Below are 20,975 nucleotides of genomic sequence, written 5' to 3'. Positions count from 1 at the left end.
GGAGTGGTCAGCCTTCAACCCTAACCCGGGGCCTGAGAATGTGCAGGTCCTCGCCACCCTTCTGCTCTGCTGGTTAATTCCGTCCCCCAGCGCATGGGGTCCAAAGGAGGGGATACAGACATCCCCCCCTCTGTAGAGGGAATGCCAAAGAATTTGTGGCCGTTTTTCATTTTCTGTGTAAGTATGTATATGTTCTTTTTTTTTTTTTTTTTTGGCCTGTGGGGAAAATGAGAGTTATTGATCAAAAAGTCATAGCTTATTAAGACATAAGGGACATTAGACTTAACCCGACCTCCATGCTTTACAGATTAAAAATGTACATATATCAGTAAAAATGAGTAAAATTTTATTTTTCTATGCAGGGTAGTTGATCCATTAAAACGATGCAATAATTTGTATAGGGTAGCTCACAGCACAGTGTGGCAGTGCCTTTGATAAGCCACACCGGCGTAATAGCCCAGGCATGAAAAGAAAAATTACTATCAATGTAATTTTCTATTAATTTTCTCTAGAGATTATTATTTGGATATCTGCTTTGCTTTCAAACTATCCTTGGTAGTTACTGAAATTATTTTGTTCTACTCATTTCTTATCACTTCTTGTGAAAAATATTCACAGTAGGTAGAATTTCAGCATTTGGGGTGTATATTTTTGACACTTAATAATACTGTAATTTACAAAGATGAAGCAAAATTACACGTATGGTTTTGTTTGGAGGAAATCTTTAATTCTCAGGGAAATGAGAGCAAAAAACAAATTAAACTTTGTGAATGATTACATGGATTATTTTATTTCTTTGTGCTCCTAAAGCCTCTAAATATTTAAGTTTTGTAAATATTTTAGTTAAGTTTGATCCGAGATTCTGAATATACTCGTACGAATCAGATGAGGCTTCCCAGCATTGTGGCTGCAAAAAATCCACCAAAATTTGGTGACCAAAGAGTAAGTGCTGAAGGGTGGAGACCAGAGGTGATGATGATATAAGTTCATTTGCACATTAATTTATTCTGCGACATCACAGATATAAACCAAACGTTTTAGGTTGGTAATATTTCTCAGCCTCCCTTCCTGCAGTACTTTGGTAGTTTTCGCATTAAAATAACTGAGCTGGGGAAGAGTTAGTTGGTGAATTTGAACGTGGGTAAGTGCAGGTCCCAGAGCCCCTTGTTCTCTGAGCAGGGCTGCTTTTCAGCTTGACAGGTGCATAGTAACTGGAGTTCCTTAAAACAAGGCAAGTCTTCAGTCTTGCCAGGTGTTCGGGAGTCTGGGAGGATCACTCAGGAGCGGGTGCCTTTCTTGCAGACCGTCGGAGGTGGAGCCGCAGTGCCGGAGCGGGCGCCGGAGCTGGACGGCGGCGGGGTGGCCGAGCAGGACAGAAGCCACTTGGACAGCAGCACCCTGTCCGAGCGCCGGCTCAGCAGCTGCAGCGTCTGTGGCGTCGAGGAGGAGCACCGCGCTGTGTACGAGATGGTCCAGCGCATCCTCCTGTCCACGCGAGGCTACGTCAACTTCGTGAATGAAGTGTTCCGCCAGGTGAATGTGTGTGTGTGTATGTGTGTGTGTGGTCACGAAACTGAAGACATTTTCGTTCTTGTTCTTTTACTCATAATACTCCAAGAGACAGAATCGACCAGTTGGGCTCAGTCACACCACTCCATGATGATTTCTCTGATCCCACGTTGAATGCATCACGCAGAGGGTTGTGATTTGGGCTTTTTGGTGATTTTTAATTGCTGTTTTCATGACTTTGGCTTTCGTAAAATTCCTACACGGGGTGGGAAAATTCTGTTTGAACAAAATCATCCCAGCAAGTACCCTTGTGTTTCCGTAACAAACTTTAAACGTAGAGGGAGGCGGGGAGAAAGCCACTCCTGAACCCTCGCTGCACGTGAGCACAGCCAAGATGGCCCGAGGCTGGATTGTTCCAGGGCCGTAGGAGCTCACGAGCTGCAGGTGCCCCCCTGCCCCCCCCGCCGCCCCTTGCAAACAGTTGGACTTTGCCTGCACAGGCAGCTGGGAGGCACCTCTGCTACAAGTTTTTATGGCCTGAGAGGAAAAAGGAGGCTAGGGAGGGGATTCAGAGGAAAGAAAGGAGCTGAGTCCAAGAGGCTGAAATAACAGACCTTTGGTGGAAACTCTTGGGTGAGAAGGTGTCAGAAGAGCAGAAGTGCAGACAAGAAAACAGGTACAACAAGGGAGGAAGCTGGAGAGGTTGGAGCAGCTGGGAGCAGCCGGCCCATCACTGCTTTGGCTGATTCATTGTCTGGACACGTGTGTGACTGTCACAAGTGGGGAGGGAGGTGGTGCTACTGGCATCTAGTGGGAGGCAGCCCGGATGATTTTAAGCACCTGCAGTGCACAGGACAGCACCCCACCCTCCTGTGACACCTGTGCCCACAAGGCAGGAGCGCTGCTGTGCGGAAACCCTCAGCTGCAGCTTTGGACACAGAAAGCAGGACCTCGATGGGGTGAGACAGCGGCCTGGTACGTGGGGATGGCCTCCGGCCACCTGCGTCTTGGAACTGGTGCCCTAGGAAATGGAGGGCATGTGTGTGCGATGATGGGATGGCTGTTCAGCCCGTGCCCCGAGCAGAGAGGGAGGCCATCGGACGGCGGAGAGGACAGCGGAGACCTGCTGGGGGGAGAAGAGGAACCTGTACACACAGGAGCGATGCGTGTGCTCTGTGAAGAGCTTCCCGTGGAGGCAGACGCGTGATGAGGAATGAGGAAACCTTCACCTCTGACACTCCAAGAGTGACAGTCCCAGCACAATCCACAGCAATCTAGAGGTTTTACTGTATTTTGTATTTTAATCAATAAAAAAGTTTTATTTAAGAAAATGTTTGTTTAATCTGCAGTTAAAGTTCCCCTTATAAAATATTTTCCTGACTGTGGCCCAGCACTGCCTAGGTGCTTCTCACTCTCTGCCTGTCTCTTCGGACTCATTTCTTAGCCCCTGTTTGTGTTTCACCACAAATGACAAGTGTTGACCAAGATTCTGGGCTTGAGCCTCTTCTCTGACTCTGCACTTGCCTCCGCGGGGCCTTTACCTGCTTGTCCAGGGCTGGCAGCCACTCTGGTGTCCGACTCCCAGGAGAGCCTCTCATCCAGACCTTGCTTCTTTTTTTTTTTTTAATTAATTTATTTATTGGCTGTGTTGGGTCTTCATTGCTGCACACGGGCTTTCTCTCATTGTGGTGAGTGGGGACTATTCTTCATTGTGGTACACGGGCTCCTCATTGCTTCTCTTGTTGCAGAGCATGGGCTCTAGACACGTGGGCTTCAGTAATTGTGGCGCACGGGCTCAATAGTTGTGGCTCACAGGTTCTAGAGTGCAGGCTCAGTAGTTGTGGCACATGGGCTTAGTTGCTCTGCGGCATGTGGGATCTTCCCAGACCAGGGCTCGAACCCGTGTCCCCTGCATTGGATTCTTAACCACTGCGCCAACTAGGAAGTCCCAGACCTTGCTTCTTAATTCTGCACTTGCCTCTTAAAATGCCCAGTCACGATCTCATCTGCCATTCCTGTGGTGTCTTCATGGTCACAAGACCAAACCAGGCTCGTTTTCTTCCCTAAATCAGCTTCTCCTGCTGCTGTGGCGGCTTCTCTATGGACCAGTTCTTGTGCACATATGACTTTATCCTCCTGGCTCCCAGCTGCTCCTCCCAGGAGCCGTCCTGAGCGCGTTGCTCCTTCCCAGACCTGCGTCTTGGACCGTGGATGGTTTGCAGCGAGCTCCTTGGAGCTGCTCAGAGCGCCACACCTCCTGCGTCAGTCCTTTCCAGTCTATGCATATTGAGCTGCCCAAACAGTCTTCTTTTATTGCAGTGGTCCATGATTTAAAAATCTGCCCTGGGACTTCCCTGGTGGTCCAGTGGTAAAGAATCTGCCTTCCAATGCACGGGACGTGGGTTCCATCCCCTGTCGGGGAACTAAGATCCCACATATCACAGGGCAACTAAGCCTGCGCACCACAGCTGCTGAGCCCGTGCGCCCTGGAGCCTGAGCACCACAGCTAGAGGAGAGAAAACCTGCACGCCACAGCTAGAGAGAAGCCCACACGCTGCAACGAAAGAGCTCGCGTTCCTCAACAAAGATCCTGCGTGCCGCAACTAAGACCCGACACAGCCATAAAATAAAATAAAGAAAATAAATTTAAAAAAATAGTATTAAAAAAAATCTACACTGTTCCCTCCATTAATGTTGCCATAGCCATGCTCCTGTTGTGCACATGGAAGGTACTTGGTAGCAATTTAATTTGAATTGAAGTGGTCTGTCCCAGAGGGCATGTGATGGAGAGCAGAGGTCAGCACACTTCATACAGTCAAGGACCAAATAGTAAACATCTGAGGCTTTGTTGATCCACAAAAGCTCTGCCTTTGTGGTGAGAAAGCGGCCACGGATAATATGAAACACGCAAGCATAGCTGTGTTTCCGTAAACACAAACATCAAGTGGCAGGCTGCATTTGGGTTGTGGATTATAGTTTGCTGATCCTGATCTGTCATAATGTTTTAAACCTTGAACACAGATACTTAATATCAGATATCATTGACAAAGCTTTTAATCCTTGGATACAAATACGTAATATCAGATATCGTTGATAAAGCTTTTAAATTTTGCACAAGAGGTAAGTGCTAAATTGGTGTGGTTTTACCTATATTGCATATTTATTAATTTATTACACATATAATTCCATCAGCATCCATTATTGGCATTTCATCCCTGGCAATAATGTGTTCTAAATTCTAAATTTAATCAAAATCCTAAATCCAATCTAAATTCAGTTTTAAAGTAGCTTGGGTCATTGAGGTAACTACAGACTACTTATGACTAAAGTTGTGAGACACCTTTGTGTCATGAAACACAAAAGCATTTTATTTACATTTTATTGTTAACTTTTTTTTTTTTTTTTGCACATAAAGGGTTTATTTTAAATGTTTTAAGGATAGGATACAGTTACATCATAATTATAAAAATTACTTACAGAATTAACAGATTTATATTGTTTATACTTCTAAATGCAGAGAACAGGGAACTGTCTACACATTGTATAAAATAAAATTAAAATTAAAAATGAATTCAAGCTTGAAAGATGAGGTCATTTACCTAGTTTTAAAATGCGAACACGAAGACCTCTGAACTATACACATTCGTTCGAACTGCACTAATGATGGAAAATACAAAAAGCGCAGCATTTCCAAGGAACCACAGACATTTCAATCATAATTATTTTCTGTTATAATAATTGTTCCTGTTTTGTCTTTGGAGAACTTTCTTTTCTTTTTTCTTTTTTTTTTTAAGACAATCAGCTTGAGAATGTTTTCAGGCACTACAATTTGTGACAAACAAAACAGCCTTCTAATGGGTCCACAGCGTTCAGAGATTCAAGCCCAATGCACTTCGGGGTTTGGCACATAAAAACAATAGAAATGAAATCTGGTTTAGAAGCAACTGTGATTGTTTTAAGAATACACAGTCCCTTCGAATGCTGCATGACATACACAACTGGAAAATCACCTTCTGTTGGCACTAACATTTGCTTCACCAGTGCATTTTTATCCTACAACCACTAAAACAGTACAGTTAAGCAAATATACAGAAACTGAAAACAAATGAAAACAAAGAAAACAAAAAACCTAAATATATTTAACATGCAATTTTCGTTAGTTACATTGAACATTCTACTTAGAATAGAGCATGCAAAAAAGGATGGTCTGCTTTTAAGGTTTTCCTTTGAAGCTTTACGTGGCAGCCAGACATCACACACGCACACACACGACACAATAATACTATAGCAGGTCAATGAGAAAGGCCGATACATTTTATACAGAGATTCATGTCTTGTGTTGTCACAAGTCCCATGATAATTTTGGAAATTAATGTTGTGTTCCTAGAACAAGGAACCAACATTCCGATACCAGGAAAATGCAAGCAATGCATGCAGATCTGAAACATGAGCCTAAATGAAGCCTGAAATACTTGGCTGGGGAGCAGTTAGTCACGGCGTCAGGAAGTGTGGTTTAAGCCACCAAAAGAAAAAAGAATGGGGAAAAAAAAAGGAAGAACGACAACAAAAAACCCCTTCCCCTTCCTTCAATCCTAAAGGCAATAAATGGAACAATGATTAAAATAATGATAATAAATCACGGCACATTCATCTAGAGAGTGGCAGATCATGTGGTATTAAAAGTTGCTAAAGGTACTTGCAGAAAAACCACAATGCAAGTCATTAAGTAATGCCAGAAACGTTTCAACTGACCCAACCCTTAGGATACCTCCAAAGGACTTTGTTTTTCAGTCTAAAGTCACCGTGTCCTGTTCAAGCAGTGCACGTTGGACAACTCACTCTCTGGGCCACATGTGTCCACTTGGGCTCGGGGAGCTGGGCTCAGCCTGGAGAGTCACATGCAGAATCTCCTATAAGAGCCACCAGAACAGGTGACAGATCTGTAGCATGACACTTGTTTCAAGCACATGAGGAACATCTAAGACACGGGTACTCACTGCATGGAGAAGCTCGCCCCTGGCTGCCCTCTGTGAGGCACTGGGCACGTTGGAGAGAATTGGGGTACTGTATCTACATGGTGCGCGAGGTTACCATCCACCAGCACAACAAGGCACAGCCTTCCTGAAGGCGAAAATGGGCATCACACAAACCAGGCATGGCGCGGCCTTGACACTACAGAATCTCTAACATCAAGAACAGCCACGACAGAGGCCACACAGACAGACCTGGTGTTTGATTGCCAGCATATGCATTTAAGCTTTCTGCCCAAATCTTAGGTACGGTTTTCAATCTCCACAAGACTAGTTTCACAAACCATTTTTCTCCTAGCTTTCAAACTGCCAGGGATCATCCAAAGCGAAGTGACAGACTGACATTTTGCTGCTAAACGAACCACTTCTGCAGTTCTATTTTAGTTAAAACAACCTTGCAGGAAAGGATTCAATGGCTAAGGGCTGCTATCAGTCACACCCACAGGCCAGTGCAGGTGACTGACCCTGATGTGGCAGGATCCACCAAATGGAATGAATCCACACCAACAGCACACCATGAGTGAGTGCATACAGCACCAACAAAGGTGTCAGGAACTCACGCTGTTATCTGTCTAGACATTCTTTGACGGGAAAAGTCTTTTGACCATAATCATATATCAGCAATAATAGTAATAAAAATAAAGGTATCCCAGAGAACTTGCTAAAAGGCAACAATGCCATTCTTAAACTTATATTTCTAATATAAAAGCACTATGTTCTTCCAGGAACTTACCAAATACACATAAACCACCGATATACTGTTGCCTTTTAAATCTGTGTACTAAAATTCAGATTACTAATTTGTACAAATAATGGACCAAAGTGCCATCCAACTGCATTACACTACGTGGACCAAGTACCTGGGCTTTGCTTAAAAAAAAGTATTCATGAAAAAAATGTAAACAAAAAAATGTACAAAGCTTAGAATTAAAGGCAGCCTTTTACCCAGATTTCTAACTGTTTGTAAAATTCTAAAGTGGGTCATTAAATGTTCATAAGTAATTCATGTTTGAATCGACAGTTTAAAGCCTCCAGACTGAAATGGTGCTCTGAACTTCTGACTTTCAAAACAAGCTGAATGTCCCTATGTGCTTCCTGTGCCCAAATTTAATTTTAAATAAACAGCGGTAATATACTAAATGACTTGGGTCAAGCACTCCTGTTAAACTGGAGAAAATTATTTAACCTCCCACCCCAATCCACAAAGAGAGGACTGCCAATGAATGTGTGTGTGTGTGTGTGTGTGTGTGTACACACAGATCTATGTGTATGTATATATATATATTATATATGTATACACACAGATGTAGATAAGTAGATATAGATACATATATATCTCAAAAAAAGGCAATAACAAAAATATCAAACTATGCTTGCATTGTGGAAGCAGAATAAGAGTGTTAAGCATGAAGGGGAAAGTGGATAAGATCTATTACAGTTTTAAATGACTATGATACTAGCTTAACTTTTACCAGACTTGCCTGTAACTCCCTTCCAAATAGACAGACTTCTTTTAAGAGGAAGGAGTTCCTTACACAAAATGCTTTGTGTTCACATAAATCTGTACTATTCAGAACAAAACCAGTTCTGCTGGCAGAGATTGTGGGTTCGCAGGGACATTTAAGCTTTCATTAAACTGGAAAGCAATCAAGTCTTTATGTCTACAAATTATACATTTAATAGTTCCACAAATTTGGCAAAGTTCGTAATGACATCTAGGATGTTTTCACCAAATCGTAGACATAAATATGGAAATCATCATCAAACTTGATGAAATAGACAGATGGTTTGGCTTCTACTTGATGAATGACCATGCCAGTCCTTTTAGAGCCATCTTCTTTGGCATATTCCACTTGTTTGCCTACCAGGCTGTCTACAACTTCTCCTGGTTCCCTTTCTGCTGGAGGTGAATCATTAGAATCAGGCATAATGCGAAGGTCGCCTTCTTTATAATCATCTAAGAGCTGGTACATGTACAACACAGGATCTTTTTCATAGGTGATGTAAAACCATGTGTTCATTATAGGTGCGCGTGCTAAGACCATTCCCCTCCACTCATCTTTAGAGCCATCCTCGGTCTCAAACATGTGCTCCACTGCTTTGCCAATCATTGTGTCGGCTAGGTGTGCATCACTGATTCGAGATGTTGCAACTCTATCAGGGAGGACTTCAAGCGCAGAAACTCTTTCATCTTTATTAAGTTCTAGTCCATATACACAGTCAAATCCATCATATTTTATAAGATACAAAGAAGGATTTACAGGCACCTGGTCCAGAACGGTTCCTTTCCACTGGGTGATGGGGCCATTCCCCTCTTTCCACCCATGCTGAATCCTGCAGCCTACGATGTTCCGCCGGGGCTGGGAAACAGGTTTGCTTGGCCCCACACTGCTCCGATGTTTTCTATCTTCTTTTGATCTTTAGGCAAAAGTCCTTGTGATTCATCCTGTGTATAGGATCAGGCTTTCTTCACAGCAAAGGCAGAGGTTGGTTCCCAAAACTCATTGTGGGATGTCCGTTTCTTCATCATGCTTGCAGATACACCAGCATGGCCTGCATCAGCTCTGGACCGCTGGCCAGGTGTCTTCCCGAATGGGGTCTTCATTCATCTGTATTTAAGTGAGCAGCAGAGCTGCTGGACTAGGGTGAAAATTCAATATGCTCCAACATGAAACTTTTCACAGAATTTCAATGTTCTTGTTAATCCATCATCCCAAGCGCCTTTTTTTTTTAAAAAAGTTCAGCAAAAATACGTGAAATCCTAAGTACTCTGCCGGCCACCTAGGCCGCCGTCCGCAGCCTGCGGGCCCTGCCGTCCCGCGCCGCGCTCCCCCCCCCACCCCCGGCCCGACCGAGCCAGACGGCGCTGCCCTGCCCCCGCTCCGCTCCGCGGCCGCCGCCGCCCCTATTGTTAACTTTTTATTTTTTTATTTTTTACAATTAACTGCATATATTTAGAGTGTACAATTTGGTATCCTAATCTCCCAATTCATCCCCCCCCAACCCTCCCTGCTTTCCCCACTTGGTGTCCATATGTTTGTTCTCTACATCTGTGTCTCTATTTCTGCCTTGCAAACCGGTTGATTTGTACCATTTTTCTATAGTCCACATATATGTGTTAATATACAATATTTATTTTTCTCTTTCTGACTCACTTCACTCTGTATGACAGTCTCTAGGTCCATCCATGTCTCTAAAAATGTCCCAGTGTCATTGCTTTTTACAGCTGAGTAATATTCCATTGTATATATGTACCACATCTTCTTTATCCATTCATCTGTTGATGGACATTTAGGTTGCTTCCATGTCCTGGCTACTGTAAATAGTGCTGCAATGAACATTGGGGTGCTTGTGTCTTTTTGAATGATGGTGTTCTCTGGGTATATGCCCAGTAGTGGGATTGCTGGGTCATATGGTAGCTCTATTTTTAGTTTTGCAAGGAACCTCCATACTGTTTTCCATAGTGGCTGTATCAATTTACATTCCCACCAGCAGTGCAAGAGTGTTCCTTTTTCTCCACACCCTCTCCAGCATTTACTGTTTGTAGATTTTCTGATGATGCCCATTCTAACTGGTGTGAGGTGATACCTCATTGTAGTTTTGATTTGCATTTCTCTAATAATGAGTGATGTTGAGCAGCTTTTCATGTGCCTTTTGGCCATCTGTATGTCGTCTTTGGAGAAATGCCTATTTAGGTCTTCTGCCCATTTTTTGATTGGGTTGTTTGTTTTTTTGATATTGAGCTGGATATACATTTTATAATTCTTAATCAAATCTAATTTGAAAGCTTGTATGCGAAATTTCAAATGTGATTATTATCCATTATTAAAATACTGAAATAGAGACATTTAGGAAAAGGGACATGGATTTTAACATTGTGTTCTATTGCCCTCTCTTGGTCAGTGATGAATTTTTCTTTTATGGAAGACGAAATGTGACTTCTTTCATAATAATTTCTTTTTCAATTTTAAATTATTCAGCGACTAAGCCTAAAGGCTACTAAAGTGTAAAAATGTACATTCATTCAAGAAGTGCATATTCTCAGTATGGAGTTAAGATGTGTGTGTTCGTAACAGAGAACAGTGCAAGAGGCAGGTTAGATGTCAACAGGCATGATGTGGGAACCAAGGCCCATGAGGACCACTGGGGGTCGGGGGGCTCAGGGCGGGGCTGAAGGAGCAATCCCCTCAGACTGGATGGTTCAGTGAGTTGAAGGTGGTGGCCATAGATGGTTCCTGGGGGAGAGGAGGTGTGGCAAGGTTCAGGGCAGCCTCCAGCAGGCAGGCCAGGTGGGTGGAGTGTGTCAGGAGGGCGGTTCTCATCCCTGGGTCACTCCACTGGAAACTTGTCTCCTAACTGCTGTTTTTCAGGTTACCTATGTGATCATTTATTGGTCATGAAATCAACATAGTGGATCAGAAACCAATATTTTTTTAAAATCAATGTAATAGAATAAAATAGAACAGACCAAAAAAATTTCACAGTGCAGTGCATGTTGTAAGAATTGGTATTTCTTTGTGAAACTTCTGATTCATTTTTGTGTATACTGTATATACAAATACATATATCTTTCTGGAAAATGTCTTACTTAGGTTATGATCTGAAATGGAAGTACCGCTGTAAAGGATGTTTGTTCATTAGGTTGTTTTGTTGGTAGGTTGGTTTTGTTTTAAAGAACAACTTTATTTTTATTAAAAACAATGACTTCATTAGATAAAGGCAGTATCTCTCTATAGATATAATTATAGAGGAGAAAACAAAAAAACAAATCACTCAGAACACTACCATCCAAGTAACTATTATCAGTGTTAGAAGAGCATCATTATAGCTATTTCACCATGTGTATAGATGGCTGCTGGCCTGGCAACACAAGAGACCAGCAGAGAGACATGGTGAGACAGGATATGAACGGACAGAAAGCAGCCTGGCGATGGTTAGACAGCAGGACTTACTGATGAGCTAATAGATATAAACAAACTGGCAGGCAGGCGTGGAAGAACAGATAGGAAGGTGCAGACAGGCCAGCCAGTGGAGGTGGAGATAAGCAGGAAGGTGTAGCCAGACAGGTGGGTAGGTGCAGATAGAAGGGTAGACAGAGGTAGAATTTGGCCTGCAGAGATACAGGCAGCTGTGGACAGAAACAGGCAAACCAGGCAGAGGCTGACCAAGGTGGAGGCAGGGGCCACGACAGGTGTGTGGAAGTGGCAGTGGTGGGGGTGGGGGACGGCAGAATAGCTTTATAACAATGGAACCTTTAATTCTGAATGGATCTTTAATGCATTTTTTAATATAAATGCCTATATGTTTACTTTATTGAGATCTTTACTCATATGGCTTTTTTTGAAAAGAAAATTTTTATCAGTTATCTATTTTATACATATTGGCGTATATATGTCAACCCCAATCACCCAGTTTGTCCCCTACCCCACTTCCCCCCTTGGCGTCCATATGTTTGTTCTCTACATTTGTGTCTCTATTTCTGCCTTGCAAACTGGTTCATATATATATATATATGTATGTATGTAATATGTATGTGTATATATATATGTAACTTATAGGGACTTCCCTGGTGGTCCACTGGTAAATAATTTGTCCTACAATGCAGGGGACACCGGTTTGATCCCTGGTCAGGGAACTAAGGTTTTCACATGCCTCGGGGCAGCTAAACCCACACACCACAGCTATTGAGCTCGCATGTCTCAACTAGAGAGCTCACGTGCAGGAAACTACAGAGCCCATGTGCCATGGAACCTGTGCGCCACAACTAGAGAAGAGAAAACCCACATGCCACAACAAGAGAAGAAAAAACCTGTGCGCCACAACTAGAAAGAAGCCCACACACCACAACGAAGGTCCTACATGCCACAATGAAGACCCAATGCAGTCAAAAAAATAAAAATAAACAAATAAATAAACATATAATATAGAATATAATATATAGACTATGGAATATAAAATATATATGACATATATAATACAGAATATAGAATATATATATATATATTTTCAGATTCTTGTCCATCCTAGGTTATTATCAATACAAGATACTGAATATAGTTCCCTGGGCTATACAGTAAATCCTTGTTGTTTATCTACCCTGAGTCCTTTTGTGATGGGCAATGTTTTCCTTTTGCCTTTGAACATGAACAGCAGTTTAGCTGGGTATAATAATTTCAGGTCACTCTTTCTTTTAGGAATTTATACATCAGAACTTTTCTAGACAAACAAATCAGAAGAAGCAAGAAAACCTCACAAGGATTTCAATTATGCAGTTGAGACTTTAGAATGAATATGTTTAACATGTTTAAAGAAATCAAAGACAAGCTTGAAAATGCAGAAAGCAAGAAACCATAGCAGATGACTAAGCAGATATGAATAGGAATAAAATAGAACTTCTAGTGATAAAAAATGTAATAATTGAAATATTAAAGGAAAACTTCAGTGCATAGGTTTAATAGCAGATTAGATACAGCTGAAGAGGGAATACACTGGATGACAGGTCTGAAGAAATTATCTGGAACGCACCTTGGAGAGACAAAGAGAGGAAGAGTTATGAGAGGTTGAGACGTGGAGGAGAATGAGAAGGTCTGATGTATGTGTTCAGCTCTCCTCTGTCCTTTTTTTTTGTCTGCTGTTTTCTCAGCTGAGAAATACCCTACTGTGACTGTGGATTTGTCTATATGTTTCTTGAAAGTTTATCAGCATTTGACATACACATACACAGACACAAACACACACACACGTATATTTGAGGTGAAATTCTTAGCTGCAGTACGGATTTAGAATTATAATATGTTCCTTTGAGTTGAATCTTTTATCATTAAGAACTTTCTTTTTCTCTAGTAACGACACTGTTGGGCTTTTTGGTGACCTGAGCTTGTGTTAAATGGAGTTTCTCTTATCATTTTAGGCATTTTTGTTGCCTTCCTGTGACATAGCTGTAACCAGAAAAGTAGTTCAAGTGTACAGAAAGTGGATCCTCCAGGAAAAACCTGTGTTCATGGAGGAACCAGACATAAAAGAAGTTGCCCAAGAAGATGCTGAAAAATTAGGATTTTCAGAGACTGATAGCAAGCAGGTAATATTTTATCACTTATTGTTTGAGTTGGAAGCATCTGTATTAAAATATAAAGCAAAGCATTCCTGCTCAGTCAAGGGCCGCAGGCAGTAGGACACAGGCAGGCCATCTCTTTGTTGTCAGCTCTGATGCTCTCGGGTCCTGCCTCAGGGAGGCTGCTTCTGTCCTCTGTTCAGGGTCCTCCGTCACCTCCTAGGCTCAGGCTTGGCCACATGTGCACGGCAACTTCTTGATTCACTGTTGCATAAGAGTCTTTGAACAAGCCAATATACTTTGCACATTTCTGTTTGAGACTAAAAATTTCACTGCATTATCATTGATATGCTTAAATAAATAATATTTGGTAACTAAATTTAGAATGTTTTGGCAGACTTTCCTTGTACATTGGCCACACCAGCAGCAGGCCAGTGTGACACACAATATTAATCTCCACTGTGAGCCTCGCTTCATGGCTGGGTGCTGTCCTCAGAGAGAGGGGTGCTGTCAGGATGGACCTTTCATTCCATGTTATAGTAGATAAAGCCACAGGTGGGATAAATCTAAAATGACAGAGTGGGCCTCTGCCTGAAGCACAAAAAAAACTTAGGTTGTATTTATATTTCTGGCATGCTATTTTGACATCTAGTCTGAGAATTATTTCTGAAAGTGGGTGTTTGTCATGGCAGTTAACACCAAACATTTAAAAACTACTTGTAACCAAACGTATATCACTTTTAAATATCTCTGTTAATTCCATAATTTGATTATTCAATATTGATGAGGTCATTTTAATAACTAGTCATGAAGTCAAAACAAACCAACAGTCATGTTTATTCGGTCATGGGACAAACATTATCTATTTCATCAGCACATACTAAGTGCTAAGCATCATTTTAGGTGATGGAGGTAGAGTGGTGAACACAATAGAAAAGAGACTTGCCTTCTAGAGCCTGTAATCTCGTGAATTCTGGTGAGTGTAAGGAACTAAACAGTTGATGTGTGCCTCTCCCCACTCTGCTGACTTGTTGTTATTTTCTAAAGACCTCGTCTGAACGTTCCGGTCATAAGCGATCTTCCAGTTGGGGACGAAGTTACTCCTTCACGAGTGCCGTGAGCAGAGGGTGTGTGACTGAAGAGGAGAATAAGAACGTGAAGGCTGGGGCCCAGGCTATGCTGCAGGTATGCGCCGGCCATGGACAGGAAGGCCCCTGATGGAGTCAGTTTGAACATTTTGTTTATTGGGGATAACATCGTGTAAAGTATGGCGATGTTTTTAGCTGTCCATCAGCAAACAGCCCCTAACTTCTCATCCTCAGATTTCATCCTGACTTCCCACCTTCAATTTGTAAAGTTTTTTTTTTTTCTTTAGTCACAGGAGACATCTGAACTGGTTGCAGTTTTTTGAGAAGGGTAGTTGTACAGTAAATGTGAAATGATTGAGATTTAAACCTTAAAAGTATCTTCTGAACACATATAGGTAGTGAGTTATCTGGATCCTAACTTGTGAAGCTTGGTGATTATATAATCTTATAAGTAATAGTCCTCTTAAAAATTGCCTGGGTTTGTGAAGAAAGATGATTAATGCAGTAATTTTTAGGTATTTATCTGAATGAATATATGAACTAGAACCAATACCATGTGGGAACATTGGAAAGAGCAACTTTGGCTTATCACTCAGTCTCCCAGACTTAAGGATTCTATCTCAAAAATGGGGATTGGGACGTTACCTCTTGGGTCGCATCCAGTTTGAAGGTTGTTAGAAGTATAAGTGAAACACAGGGTCCTCTCTTTCCCCTGCCCCCTGCCCCTCCACCCTCCTGCCCATATCCACGTTCATCTGCATCCAGTTACTTTTTTTAAAAAAGTAAAATGAAAGAAGTATAATATATGAAGACTCCTCACTTGTACTTTGGAATATGCAAAGGTTTAAAATTCAATCAAGAAGCCAATTACATTGAATTAAAAAGGATCCATATTACCATATATCATCTATGGCATGCTTTGTATGACACTCCAACTATATGACGTCTGGAAAAGGCAAAACTGTGGAGACAGTAAAAAGATCAGCGGTTGCCAGAGATTGCAGAAAGGCAGGGAGGGGTGAATAGGTGGAGCATGGAGGGTTTTTTGGGCAGTGAAAATACTCTGATACTATAGTGATGGATTCGTGTTATTATACATATGTCCATAGAATGTTCAGCACCAAGAGAGAACCCTAATGTAAACTAGGGACTTTGGGTGATAATGACATGTCAGTGTAGGTTCACTAATTGTAACATATGTCCCACTCTGGTGGAGGATGTTGATAATGGGGGAGGCTATGCACGTGTGGAGTTAGGGGGTATATGGGAAATTTCTGTGCTTTCCTCCCAATTTTGACGTAAACATAAAACTGCTCAAAAAAACCCAAACAACGACAACAAAGAACATAGTCACCAAAGCTGCTATAGTTTGTTAGTTTGTTAATTAAAATGTTCTTCATTTTCTTTTTTCTTACTCCAAGGCTAGTAAATTCTTTACAACTGCTGTTGTCATCTAATATCAACCATTATAGTGCTGATTTTGTGATTCAGAAAATTGGGACATGATACATTTTTAATCTTGCATAAGATCTCAGAGGCTGTCAACATTTTAGTTCACCCACTTGACTTTTGAGTGTGTTCATCTCAGTTCCTGTGGTCAGTGTGTGCATCTGTTTTGAGATGTTGTATTAATGGATTTCATCCACCAGTGAGCCAGCTCTGTTTGTCCCCAGATCCCTGGTGTTTGTGCTGTTGAACAGAGAGGAGAACGAAGAGGGACTGTGGCTCTAGAAGGTGGAGAAGCTCCATCCTTGCCACCGGGTTGACAGCTCAGAATGTCCTGACTCAAGGGGTCAGAGTGTCATCTCTATAAATGATGACACGTTGTTATGTTGCGACAGTGCCCCCCGGGCAGGAACTCCCTACAGGGTAGCCTGGATCTGTGCTTCTCACAATTCTCTACTGATGGTACAGGACAGGGGACTTGTATCCTAAAGGCAGAGCGTAGAGCAGTTGTCAGACTACCTCAGTTTTCAGGGAGATCTCAGTTTTTATCCTCAGAATTCCCTTAGGTTTTTTTATTCTGCTGCATAATGTATTTCTCACATTGAAAAACCCGTGTTCCTGGAAGGTATGCAGTGTTGGCCGCGTGCCTTTCCCTTTGTGCTGGCTGGCCCTTGGGTGGTGCTGACTGCCTCCTGTCAGTAAGGCCTTCTCGTCAGCAAAGCTGGAGACTCAGCAAAAATCAGGTTGTTCTTTCCAGCTGCTGTCTGACCACAGGGCCCCTACCCTCCCTGCCCGTTCCCTGAGGTTCCTCACCCACAGGCAATGATCCTGTCATTTCATTTTATTTTATTTCATTTTATTTTATTTATTTCATTTCATTTCATTTTTGGCTGTTTGGGTTTTCATTGCTGCACACGGGCTTTCTCTAGTTGCAGTGAGCGGGGGCTACTCTTCATTGTGGTGTGCAGGCTTCTCATTGCAGTGGCTTCTCTTGTGGGGCACAGGCTCTAGGCGCGCAACTTCAGTAGTTGTGGTGCATGGGCTTAGTTGCTCCGCAGCACGTGGGATCTTTCCAGACCAGGGATCGAACTCATGTCCCCTGCATTGGCAGGCGGATTCTTAACCACTGCGCCACCAGGGAAGTCCCCCGTCTTATCTTTTTTAAAAATAATTTTGAGGGGATATCAACAAGAAATCTTCCAAAGCCTTTCTGCTTCATAAATTTCCAAATCTGCAATATTAATATGTAATAGCAATTGTTTTCCTAGAAAGGCCTTTCAGGTGTCAGTATCTAAGCAGTTCTAAGGGGTGAACTGGAATAAATTTCAGTACGAGTTAGTACCACTTGTCTTATTGAAATAACTCAAAGGTGATTTACTGTAGTGTGAAATTCATATCATTCCCTTTAAGCAAAATCTGTTCAGGTTTGTCTGTTTAGTTCTGTTTTCTCATGTAAAATTTGTTGGTTTAAGGTATTTCTGACAAACGCTGCAAACGTCTTTTTGCTGGAGCCGTGTGCTGAAGTTCCCATGCTCTTGAAGGAACAAGTCGATGCGTGTAAAGCTGTTCTGATTATTTTTAGGCGCATGATAATGGAGCTTACGATGAATAAAAAGACATGGTGAGTATATTTTCAGCTAATTAACATTATAAAACAGATGTTTCTGTTTTCAGCGTAATAATTAAAATGATAAAGCCTCCGTTTATTGAATAACTTTATAAAGTGAACAATGAGATGGTAATCAGTCTTTTGTAACAGTTTCTGTGAATTATGAAGGTAAGTATCTAGTACTTTGATAGTTCATTTATTTTCATTGTTGGTTTTTAAAAAAGTTCTCAAATTAAGAGTAAATAGTCATATTTCTTAATAGTAGATGTTTGCATTTTAAACTGTCATCAAACAGTTTTGTGGAAACGCAGTAACTGTCATTTTATAATATAATTCTCCATAATCCGAGGAGGGTTGGTTAATTGCTCCAGAATACTTTTAACTGATTTCATTGCTTTAAACTTGAACTTTTAAATTCGTTTTGGAAAAACAATTATTTTAAGCGATAAATTGTCAGAGTGCAGTGAAAAATATAGTGGTGTCGTTAAAACATGCTAAAGTGAAGTATTTTCCTCCTGGTCGTTCATTTTTGTTTGGTGTCTTTGCGTTTATGATATCCCAGAGGTAAGCAGCGCATTCGAGTTTCCCGTGATGAGTGTCTGCACATCCCTCCAGCTCCTGAGGAGTTCTTGGGATTCTCAGCTCAGACCAGAGCCTTGGAGCGCCTTCCCACTCCTTCCTTTTTCCTCCCATGCGGGGCAGTGCGGGGTGGCAGCCTCTTGCTTCTGCTTCTCCAGTCCAGTCCCTGCAGGTCCCTCCCACCCAGGCAGCATCCTTCCTGCCCGTCTGGCTGTGGTCAGCACCCTCCGCACCCTCAAACCCGGGCTGGTGGCACCCACCCCCTGGAAATTCTCGAGGTCCCCGTTCCCAGGCCTGTGCTCTGGATGCTGGAGCCGTTGCTCAGGGAACTGTGGGAGGGGAGAGCCTAGGGGTGAGGAGGGACTGAGCTGGCAGGGCCTCCAGTGCATCATGTCCAGCCCTTTTTTTTCTTAGATGGCGCGGGGCGGGGGTGGGGGTGCAGAGGAAGCCGACCAGGCAAAAAGTTCACAAATACAGGAACCACAAGTGTCAAAATGATCATTTGAAGCTGTAACTTCCGGTGTCATCTTTCCCAGACTTTTAAACTTAGCAGTGTTTGCCAAGAAGCCGTTGTTAAAGCATCACAGGGATGAACAAGGCGATTTAAACAAAGTTAAAAACTGTCAGTAATAGTGAAAGAAACGAGAAATACTGGAAGCTTTCAACTGAAATACCTGCTCATCATACCTGTTGTAGCAAGTGTTTTTGATGCTTTTTTTTCCCTTTGAAAACTCTATGAATTCTGTATACCAGTGTATCAGTAATATTGTGATATTTTTGATAATCTTGGGGGGGGTGAAAATTATAGGAAATAAAATTAAAGAATGCTTCTCTGTTTCTTTAAAAATTTAGAGAGTTCCAGGTAAAAGTACAAAAAAAATCATGTAAAAATCAAAATATAGGAATAGATAAAAATACTCACCAAAGAAAAAAAAAGAGAGAGTCAGTAGAGCATAGACAGGGATGCGATCTACTTCCTTAGCAGATTTTCCCATGTACTGAAGTACCAGTCGATCCCCGAATTCCCTCCCTCCCTCCCTTCTTTCATCTGGTAAATAGCTTGGGAGCTTCTCCTGTGAGGATAGAGGGCAAATTAGATGGACAGGGTTCCTGCCCTCCCGAGGCATCTGTCCTCATCGGCCTGAGAGACGTAATGAACACAGTAGCGGGGTCCAGTGGGGTTCAGCAGTGGAGCTGAGGAGGCGGGCAACATGGAGGGTGGGGAGGCCCCTCTACACAGAGCCCTGAGGGAAGAGCATCCCCACAAGGAGGAACCGCAGGTCACAGGCTGGTGGATTCTGGGCAGGACGAGACAGTGGCCAGTGCAGTGGGGCAGATGTGGGGGGGGGGACCCCAGGCCAGGGGGCACAGGGCCCCGAGGGCTGCAGGGAGGCCCCCCACTACCTCTGCATGTGCTCGAGAGTGTGACACAGCCCGATTTACGTTTCCAAAATATCTGTGGCTGCCACGTGGATGAGAGACCGCTTGGAGCGGAGACCGTGGCCGTGGATCATCGTGGCTGAGACCAGGCTGTAGCCCGGGGGGTGCTGAGAAGTGGCCCCCAAGCGGGGATACCGGCGTGGGAGTGAGCAGGTGTGCGAGGAGGTGGGGACAAAGGAGAGAACAAAGAGTTAGCAAGAGCCGCTCCTCCACCCCCCGGGCAGCACACGCGGGCCATCCTGAGCTTGCCCTTCAGACAGGTCCCCTTTGAGAGGAGTGACCAGGAGCCAGTGTTTCACAAAACACAAAGGAACAAGTGGAAGGCAGAACCATTAGCAGAGATTTTTCCAAACTGGAGGTAGTTTTCCACCCCTATTCTCTTCCAGAAGACTCTGCATGGGAATGTCATGGTTCACAAGCTTTCTTAGGTTCAAAAATTAAACCTGCCCTGTGTCTGTGTCTGTTTTTGCCTCGTCGGGTCTGCATTTTTGATAGCAGTTCCCATGACTGAGGTTTTATTTGAAAATTACTGTGTTTATTGTTCTCATGTTTGCGGGGTGGGTGTGGGAGGGGCTGTTTTTCCTTGTCTTGAGCATCACACAAGGTGTGCAGCAGAGGGGACCATGGATGCAACCCTCCCTTCCCCTGGTGACAGGACCCTGGGGACCCTGGCCAGGGTGAGCACAGACTGTCCCAGCTCTGGGCCATTTCTCCCCTCATCCTCCTCAAAGTCACCAGCTGCTCCAGGCATGTGTGCCCAGACCCCCTGACCCCACAGCTCTTCTCCCGAGCCTGCGGGGTCTGTGGGCAGGAGGTGGGCAGGCAGGCAGAGCAGAGCACAGTGGGAACGGTCCCCGCAGAGATCGGGATGGAAGTCAGACGGGGTCAGCCATAAGGAGGGCAGAAGACCCTAGAGAAGTTTAATGAGATCCAGCATCATGTTAAGAGAAAACACTGTTCCAATGTGCAGAAATATGAGAAAAGTATAAAGGAACCATGATTTGAAATCTCATTATCAGACCTGGACTACATTACTTTGTCCAGTTCTTGGTTTTATCACTGAAGAGCCAGGCCAAGAAGAACGTTACAAAGGTGAACAAATGGTTCGTGTGCAAGACCTCGAAGGAGTAGTTAAAGGGACGGGGGTGATTTCCCTGCCTTAACAGAAGATAACGTGTTCTCCGTTTCCATGGCATCTGGGGAAAGACATGAAGAGTGAAACT

General features: G+C 43.1%; 2 protein-coding genes across 5 annotated transcripts in view; one reads left to right on the top strand and one right to left on the bottom strand.

Moving 5' to 3' along the window:
* Window positions 1-20,975, top strand: part of RALGAPA2 (Ral GTPase activating protein catalytic subunit alpha 2) — a 285,849-nt gene that overhangs the window by 76,037 nt on the left and 188,837 nt on the right. For all 4 annotated transcript variants that reach the window (XM_057703254.1, XM_057703256.1, XM_057703257.1 and 1 more), the window contains 4 exons: window positions 1,303-1,533; window positions 13,450-13,617; window positions 14,638-14,775; window positions 17,597-17,745. In XM_057703254.1, coding sequence (XP_057559237.1) covers window positions 1,303-1,533; window positions 13,450-13,617; window positions 14,638-14,775; window positions 17,597-17,745 — 686 coding nt within the window. The remainder of the gene's footprint in view (window positions 1-1,302; window positions 1,534-13,449; window positions 13,618-14,637; window positions 14,776-17,596; window positions 17,746-20,975) is intronic.
* On the bottom strand, window positions 6,466-9,370 carry LOC130833531 (spindlin-1-like). The gene is made up of 2 exons (XM_057703258.1): window positions 9,016-9,370; window positions 6,466-8,899 (listed from the first exon to the last, which is right to left on the bottom strand). The coding sequence occupies exons 1-2, from the start codon at window positions 9,142-9,144 to the stop codon at window positions 8,255-8,257; spliced, it is 774 nt and encodes a 257-aa protein (XP_057559241.1). The 5' UTR covers window positions 9,145-9,370; the 3' UTR covers window positions 6,466-8,254.

This window comes from Hippopotamus amphibius, chromosome 12 (genome assembly GCF_030028045.1).
Source record: "Hippopotamus amphibius kiboko isolate mHipAmp2 chromosome 12, mHipAmp2.hap2, whole genome shotgun sequence".
Taxonomy (NCBI): Eukaryota; Metazoa; Chordata; class Mammalia; order Artiodactyla; family Hippopotamidae; genus Hippopotamus; species Hippopotamus amphibius.
Note: the sequence above shows the minus strand (reverse complement) of the source record. Positions and strands in the feature narration are given on the sequence as shown.

Excerpts from the sequence above, each read along its gene's own strand:
- LOC130833531 (XM_057703258.1), bottom strand. The coding sequence starts at position 9,144 with ATGAAGACCCCATTCGGGAAGACACCTGGCCAGCGGTCCAGAGCTGAT. Across the intron at positions 8,900-9,015 it reads GGGAACCAACCTCTGCCTTT|CCCCGGCGGAACATCGTAGG; the intron begins GCTGTGAAGAAA and ends CCTGTTTCCCAG.